At 57.3% G+C, this 8509-nt stretch overlaps 1 protein-coding gene across 1 annotated transcript in view; it reads left to right on the top strand.

Annotated features, from left to right (window-relative positions):
* The window catches only part of CASZ1 (castor zinc finger 1), a 115028-nt gene that overhangs the window by 79779 nt on the left and 26740 nt on the right, over positions 1–8509 (top strand). Inside the window, exons 3-4 of the mRNA XM_044667730.1 lie at positions 1232–1741; positions 7743–8466. Coding sequence (XP_044523665.1) covers positions 1232–1741; positions 7743–8466 — 1234 coding nt within the window. The remainder of the gene's footprint in view (positions 1–1231; positions 1742–7742; positions 8467–8509) is intronic.

Genomic DNA, 8509 nt, shown 5'->3' with positions numbered 1-8509 from the left:
CTCTCTCTCCCTCCCTCTCTCTCTCTCTCTCTCTCTCTCTCTCTCTCTCTCTCTCTCTCTCTCTCTAATAAGGCATTGCTGTGCACCTTGTCCTCGTGTCCCTAACACAGTGCCTGGCATTGTGGATTGATGGCTCATCGGGCCCAATCCCCTGTTGTACAGAGAAGGGGGGCGTCTTTGGCCAGGATGGCACAGGTAGCAAGTAGGAGCCGTGGAGTCCATCCCCTTCACTCGCACCCAGCCATAGAGATGTTCCGGGACTTGCCCAGGGTTACACAAACAAGAAGTGGCCAGCCTGGGTCCTCTGACTCCAAACCCAGCCCGATTTCTGCTGCACTAAGCTTGGGAACACTATGGAAGTGAATGGATGGACAGATGAGATAAATGAATGAATTTGTTTCAGAAAAGAGCAAACTAGAGAAAAGTTAAAGGGACGGGAGCTCTTCTGTCCCCCGGAAGTCAGCCTGGGGATGGGAGTCCACTTGGGCGCCCCATTTATTTAGTGAATGAAGCCCCAGGTGATTCACTGTCCGCTCCGGGAGTCCAGGGTAGCTTCTCAGAGAGATGCTTAGTGTAGATTCTAAGACAAAGAATTTTTTAAATTATAAGTATTTTACTTTTAAAATATTCAATTAAACAGCAATTAAAATTTAAATTAAAAAATTTTAACCAAAAAATTAAGAAGAATACTAAGTAATACCAAGGCATAAGAGTGGTAAGGGCTAGGCCATGGGGGTTAAATGACTTGCCCAGGGTCACACAGCCAGGAAGTGTCCGAGGCTAGATTTGAACCCAGGACCTCCCACCTTGAGACCTGGCTCTCTAGCCACTGAGCCACCCAGCTGCCCCTGTTCTTAATGAAGTGACGTGGGTAGGCAGTGAGGAGCAGCGCTGAGATTCAACCTCTAAAAGTCTAACTCTAATTCGAGGGTTTTTTCATGGCATCCCCCGCCGTAAGCGTCTTGAGGGCAGGAAGCATTCCATTTTCGTCTGTATATCCCCAACACCCGGGAAAGAGCACATTTATACATTTCATAAATATTTTATTTTCTAGCTTATAAACTTCTAATAAATGTTCTATATTATACTTACATATTTTACTATGTATTTTACATGCTATTTTTCAATATCTTCTATAAATATTTGTGACTGTCTGCCTGACGGGTGGAGGGGAGGCGAGGCTCTGTCCCGGTGCCCGTCTGACCGTCTGTCTCCTTTTCTGCCCCTCCAGCTGAAGGCGCTCTATGCCCCGACCCACCCTCAGGCAAACCCGCGATGGCGGCCAAGCGCAAAGGCGGCCTGAAGCTCAATGCCATCTGCGCCAAGCTGAGCCGCCAGGTGGTGGAGCAGGGAGCGGAGGCCGACCCCCGGCCAGAAGGTGGCCAGGCTGAGCCGCTGCGGCCCCGGGACAAGGAGCGCGGCGCCGGCTCGGAGGCCGAGGTGCCCCAGACGCCTCGGAGCGAGGAGGACCGGCGGCGGGCTGTGATCGAGAAGTGGGTCAATGGGGAGTACAGCGAGGAGCCCGCGCCGGCCCCGTTGCTGGGGCGCAGCGTCCGAGAGGCCCTGGAGCTGCCCCCCGAGGGGGTCTACATGGTGCAGCCCCAGGGGTGCAGCGACGAGGAGGACCGCGGAGAGGACGCCCGGGCCCCGGCTGCCCAGAGCGGCGGCTTCTTGGAAGAGCGGGGCGCCGACGGGCCGGCCCCCAAGGACGAGGGCGGGCACGGTGCCAAGCAGGCTTCAGGTAAGGCGTCTCCGGGAGCCCGGCCTGGGTGTCAGGAAAGCATCACCCCAAGAAATCTGAGACCCTCCTGAAGTCACAGGCCGACCCATCACTTTGTAGACGAAGGACTTAGCCAGGGTCTCCAGGCAGTAAGGGTCAGCGCCTTGCCAAGGCCACATCCAGTGAGCTGCACCTCCTGGGCATCTAAGGGAACTGGCAAGGCAGCTGGCATTATAAAGTGCCCACCAAGTGCCACAGGGGGAAAGAAAGACCAAAGAGGAGGCATCCCTCCTCTCCCCTCCCTGCCCACCCCAGCCACAGGGCTCCGGATTCAAATGCAACCTCAGACACTTATTAATTGTGTGGCCCTGAGCAAGTCACCTAACTTCTGTCTAAATGGGGAGACATCGTGCCCGTGACCAAGTGACGACCAGCTAGAGGCTGGCTATGCTGGGGAGACTCTCCAAGGGAAGCTCTAAGGGGGGGGGCACAAGGCATTAGCAAGCACCTCAAGGAAGCCAAGAAAGGCCAGAGGCGGAGATGATGAGAAGGGAGAGCAGCCCAGCCATGGGGGCCCCCCAAGAGCCAGTGCTCAGCGCCAAGAGATGGAGGGAGGGAGGGAGAGAGGGAGGGAGGAAGGGAGGAAGGAAGGAAGGAAGGAAGGAAGGAAGGAAGGAAGGAAGGAAGGAAAAGAGAGGAAGAAAAGAGGTGAAAAAAGAAAATAAGACGGAAGGGAGAAGGGAAGGGAGCTACGTTTATTTAGTTCTTACTGTATGCAGAGGGCTGGGATACAGATGGAGTGTCGAGGCAGCCCCCAGCCTCCAGGCCTTCCCATTCGGATGGAGGGTGCCAAGCACGTGTGGGTGGCAGTCAGGGTGTTTTCTTTCTGCCAGCGTCTTCCCAGGAAGGGGGCACGGATGGCGGCATTCTGAGTGCCCGGCTGAGCAGCCCAGGGGAAGTGGGCTGTGGGCCAGGGCCAGGGAGACCAGAGACTGATCAGGAAGGAGCCCAGGAAGGGGGCTGGATGTGAACGTGGGTGTGAGCGGGCACACCTGGCAGGGCCGGGAGCTCGTGTGCCCTGCGTCCGTTTCCTGAGAGCATGGAAAGCGTGTGTCCTTCTCCTTGTGCATGTTTAGCTTCGATGCTGTCTCCAAACCCCTCTGCCCTCCGTCCCCTGCACTGCTTCTCTGCCCTCTGCATGGGGAGCGCGTTCCCCTCTGCCTGAGTGAGGGCAGTGCATAGAGGGCCAGTCCTGGAGTCAGGAAGGCCCGAGCCTAAATCCGGCTTCAGCCCCTTAGTCGTGTGACCTTGAGTGGGTCACTTCCCCTGTTGGCCTCAGTTTCCTCCTCTGTCCGAGGAGCGATAGGAGATGGCAAATCGCTCCAGTCTTTGCCCCAAAAAGCCCAAATGGAGTCACAAAGAGTCCGACGAGACAGAAATGACTGAATGAGCCCAACAAAACTGTAACGTCTTAAGTGGAGGCCCGCTGAGGCCGCCTCCTCCAGCAGGAGCAGCACTCAGTGTTAGAAAGTTACCTCCTTCCATCAAATGGAAACCTGCCTCCATGGCTCTTCCGCATCCTCTGGGGCCAGGCAGATTAAGGCTAATCCCCCTCGGAGGCTGCCAAGGTCTTCCCTGCAGGAGAGGCCACTGGCCTGGGCCTTCTCTCTCCTCTGCCTCCTGGCTTCTCTCTCCCTCCGGCTCCATCCTTCTCCCTGACTCTCTCCTGCAGCCCCCTGATAGATGGATCAGGTTCTTCCCACCAAGTAGAATCAGGTCCTTCCTTTGTAGCGGAGAGAGCCTCGATGCTGAACTCAGAGGACCTGTGTTCGAATCCTGCTACTTCCCTGACTCCGAGTGGCCTTGGGCAAGTCCTCTAACCTCAGGGGGCCTCCATTTGCTCAGCTGTAAAATGAGGTCACTCGTGTCCTCAGTCTTCCTGGGGAAGCGAGGCAGGCCGTGGCGTGGATCCCCGGAGCATCCCAGCCCCGGGCAGTCCGGCCATGGCGGAGGGAGGACGGCGGGCGGAGGGTGGGGCCCCCCTAGAATCGGGGGGCGATCCGAGGTCCCCCTCCCAGGAGTGAGGCGTCCCTCTCTGCCCTTCCCCCAGCCCCATTTCTGAGCACCCCCCCTGCCGCGAGCGAGGGGCGCATCTCCTCCCGAGCGGGGAGCCCAGGCAGCCACATAATTATGCATATAAGATATAAACAGAGCTGTTTAATTATCCTTCGCCACATCAGTGACAGAGTAATTAACAAACATTGCAAGATCAATGAGGAAAAGTGTGACCTTCAGCTTCCTCTGATAGGGAAAGCCCTTGCTGGATTCAGACACAAGGTGATTGCACCAGGGCGGGGGGCGGGGGGTGGGGGGCCCTCGGCCTCTGAGGACTCCTCGGGAGGGACGGGGGGCCCTCAGCCTCTTCGGCCTCTGCGACCTCCTTGGGAGGGGCGGGGGGCCCTCAGCCTCTGCGGCCTCCTCGGGAGGGGCCTGACGGGTGCTCCCAGCCCCCGGGGGGTCGCTGAGGCCTGGCATGGCTTGCCCTCTGCCCCCCCACCCGTGGAAGCTGCCAGGAGGCCGGAGAGGGGTGCCGGGGCCCCTGCCCCCTCTCTGCTGCCCTGGAGGACTCGGAGCTTGCCTGCCATATATAGTTCTCTGGCTTCAGCTATTTTTAGTAGGTTTCCCTGGTCCCCTGAGCCACATGTGCTGGGCCAAAGCCCTCTCCTCTCCACCTAAGGAAGCCTGCCAGCCTGGCCTTGCCCGCTGCCCGAGGCCTGCTCCATCGGGGGCCCCGGGGCAGCCTCCCCACAAGCCACCTTTAGTCTCTGGGCCACGAGTCTCCGTGCCCACCAGCCCTTCTCCCCACCCCTGACAGGGCCTAGGGCCCGCTCTGGCACAGAAATCCTCAAGGGCTCCTACAGGAGTTCCTCACTTTCTCCTTTCCTATTTCCTCCTTCTCTCTCTCCCTCCCCTTCTTTCTGTTATTGTTTTTAAACCCTTACCTGGCATCTTAGACTCAATACTGTGTGCTGGCTCCAAGGCAGAAGAGCCATCAGGGCTAGACAATGGAGGTTAAGGGACTTGCTCTTAGGAAGTGTCTGAGGCCAGATTAGAACCCAGGACCTTCCATATCTTGGCCTGGCTCTCCAAATACTGAGCCATCTAGCTGACCCCTCCCTCCCTTCCCTTCTCTGGTCCAAAATAAGCTAGGTATGATCTCTCAAGTTAGACTAGAGAACCACTCTTCCCGGCTACCTGAGAGTCTGTCACTCTATGCATTCTTTATTCTTTTCAGTGGCTGGAGACAGAGACAGAGAGAGGGAGAGAGAATAGTGAGGGAGGGGGGTGGGAGAGAGAGAGAAGGAGAGAGAGGAAGAGAGACAGAGAGGAAGAGAGAGAGGGAGAAAGAAGGAGAGAGGGAAAGGGAGAGAGATACAGAGAGCGAGAGAAGAAGGGAGGGAGGGAGAGAAAAGAGGTGGAGTGAGTGTGTGTATATGTGTGTAATTACAAAGATCTACCCCAAACCAAGCTGTGAATGTGAATGTGAATGGGATGAATTTGCCTATAAAACAGAGGAGGACAGCAGAACAGGTCAGAAAGCCCAAGCCAGCCATTTGGTGTTTGCATGGCGGGGCCTCGTGTCTCTTGGGCTGGAGAGCTGTCCACACCTGTGTGAGTCTCTGGATGTGATTGCTGGGCTGTACGCCTGCTTGGATATATTTGGGAAATTGTTTAAGTGGCCTTGGCATTCATGATTCCATCAGGGTGTGTGTGTGTGTGTGTGTGTGTGTACTCCAAAGTCCCGCTCAGCTGCCAGTCTAACGGTCTCCCTCGTTTCCACCAGGGCTCTGCCCTCATCAGCCAGCTTCTTAGGCAGTGCCGGTCTCTTGGGGACGGTGGGAGGGGGTGGGGGGCGAGGGGAGGTGCCAGGAAGCCCCGGGAGCCCCTCGGAGCCGGCCTCCCTCCCCAGCCCAAGCCTGCGCTCGTGAGCCCCTGTGCCACCCGCCCAGGAGAGCTGCAGTGAGTGATTGGAGGCGATGAGGAGGGAGGTTTGAAGGACTCCTGCACACAGTAAATCTTTGCTTGGAGGGAGGGAGGAGACGATTGCGGGCACAAGAGGGGAGGAGGGCCTCCGTGTCAGATTGAAGCCTAAATGGATCTGAGCTGGCACGTCAGACCAATCTGTATTTCCTCCTTTGCTCTGTTATTGGGTGACCTCCAGCTCCCTTTGAAGGCTCCACTTTTTCTCCCCTCCTCCCTTCACAGTGACCAGCACAGCAGCCTTGGGAGGACACAGAGACCGCAGCCAGGCTGCCAGGCCCCGGGATGGCCCCCGTCCCCAGGCCACAGAGTCACCTGCCGGGCTTCTCCTGGCCTGGTGCATAGACAGGGGCATAGACAGAGACGCAGAGTAGCTGTTTGCAAGGGTGGCCGTTGGGTTGGGGAAGGTGTGTGAGTCCTTTGTGAGGAGAGACAGGAGAGGAAAATTGGATGTCTCACCACTGGGTCACATACTCATGGAGCCTTGGGCAAGTCATGGAGCTTCTATGCCTCTGTTTCCTCATCTGTGAAATGAGGAATTTGGATGAAATAGTGTCTTAAGGTTTCCCATATCTCTAAATCTCTAATCCTATGAGAGAGAGAAGAGAGGGAGTGAGGGGAGTTAGGGGAAGAGAGAGAGATGGGGAGAGAAGGAAAGAAAGGGAGAGAGAAATGGGAGGGAAAGAGGGAGAAAGGGAGAGAGGAGGGAAGGAGACCAACAGAGGAAGAGAGACAGAGAGTAAGAGAGAGAGAGGAAAGACAGACAGACAGACAGACAGACAGACAGACAGACAGAGAGACAGAGAGAGAAGAAGGAGGAGGAGGAGGAGGAGGAGGAGGAGGAGGAGGAAAGACAGAGAGACACAGAGACAGACAGACAAGAGAAGAGAAGAGAAGGAAGAGAGTACCAGAAAGGGGCCTTGGAAATCAAGTTGTCACCCCTGCCTCTTTCATACAGATGAAGAAACTGAGGCTCATGGGATTTCAATAAATCAAGGTCCTAAAAGGATTCCCCAGTGCCCTCCCCTCTGCCTCCCCATCCCTCATATGCCAGTGCTCCCTCTCTTCCCTGGAAAATAGTGTTTCTTCTTCATTTCCTTATCTAGGAGCTCTTTGCTCCCCCTTCCCTGTAGACTATAAACTTGGGGATGGTTTTGGTTTTTTTCTCTGTACACCCAGCAGCTTTCATAGTGTCCCATGGAAGTGCTCATAGGATGAATGAATGGCCATCCTCCAACCCTCCCTGCCCTCTATCCCTTCTCTCTTGGGCATGTTGGTCTCTGTACTCTGCTCTCTCCTTCCCTTGTCTTCTCCACTGAGTCTAGAGGGAGAAGCTCTGGGTTCAAATTCTGACCTTGCCGCTCTTTAGCTGTATGACATTGGGCAAATCGCTTCCTCTTTCTGGGCTTTCTGTCAAGTGGGGCTTGATGACTTCTGAGGTCCTTCCTGGCTCCAGATCTCTGATTGGACGACGCTTCCTGGCCCCTCGGTCCCTGACCCATTTCCCCACTTGCCCCCGCTCTCCCTCTGCTCCCGGGAGAAGACCCAGGAGGTGGATTTTCGCTGGCCTCACTTCCAGTAAAATGGCTTTTCCTTCATATTAGGCCAAGGCGAGAGCACAGAGACATTTATGAAACTTTGTTTAATGTACTGAAAAGCCATCGGCCAGAACATTTAGGAAATTGATTTTCCTGGCATTGATGAACTCGTTTTATTTTACCCCAGTATTAATTACTTTTTTTTAAACAAATTAATTTAAGAGTCGTAAAACCTAACAAGTGAGCCAAATGTCCGTAGATCATGTCCCCTCAACCCCCCACACACACGTCCCCCTCCCCCCTCGGGAGGAGGGAAGAGGGGGAGGGACGGAGGGGAGGGCGGACAAGGGCCCAGGAGCCCCTGGCCTGGCCCTCCCGGCGGCGTGAGCCCCTTCTCCCCTCCGGGCCTGTCCCCTGGGTGACCCCCTCCTCTGTCCCCACAGGAGAAGCCTCCTCCCTCCGCGACTACGCCGCCACCACCATGAACGAGTTCCTGGGCATGTTCGGCTACGACGACCAGAACATGAGGGACGAGCTGGCCCGCAAGGTCAGCTTCGAGAAGCTGCACGCCAGCACGGCCCCCGAGGCCGCCCCGGCGCCCCCCACCTCGGAGGAGAGCAAGCGGGCCGCCAGGTTCTCCAAGTACGAGGAGTACATCCGCAAGCTCAAGGCGGGCGAGCAGCTGCCCTGGCCCATCCACAGCGCCAAGGCGGAGGAGAGGCCGGCCAAGGAGGCCGGGCCGGGGCCGGGCCTGCGGCTGCCCGGCAGCACGGCCCACCTGGAGACCAAGGCCACCATCCTGCCCCTGCCGTCGCACGGCGGCGCCCAGATGCAGGGCCTCGTGGCCCGCGCCTCCAAGTACGACTTCTTCATCCAGAAGCTGAAGACGGGCGAGAACGTGCGGCCCCAGAACGGCAACACGTACAAGAAGCCGTCCAAGTACGACCTGGAGAACGTCAAGTACCTGCACCTGTTCAAGCCCGGCGAGGGCAGCCCGGACATGGGGGGCGCCATCGCCTTCAAGACCGGCAAGGTGGGCCGGCCCTCCAAGTACGACGTGCGCAACATCCAGAAGCTGGCCCCGGGCAAGGCGCCCCCCGCCCCCAGCCTGGCCCCCGCCGCCCTGGCCGGCACGCCCAGCGCCGCCCCGGCCGCCGGGCCCGAGCCGCCCGGCCCCCTGCCTTTCAACACCCCCGACTACCTGAAGTCC

Source organism: Gracilinanus agilis, chromosome 3 (assembly GCF_016433145.1).
Source record: "Gracilinanus agilis isolate LMUSP501 chromosome 3, AgileGrace, whole genome shotgun sequence".
NCBI lineage: Eukaryota > Metazoa > Chordata > Mammalia > Didelphimorphia > Didelphidae > Gracilinanus > Gracilinanus agilis.
This window is presented reverse-complemented; position numbering and strand designations above follow the sequence as displayed.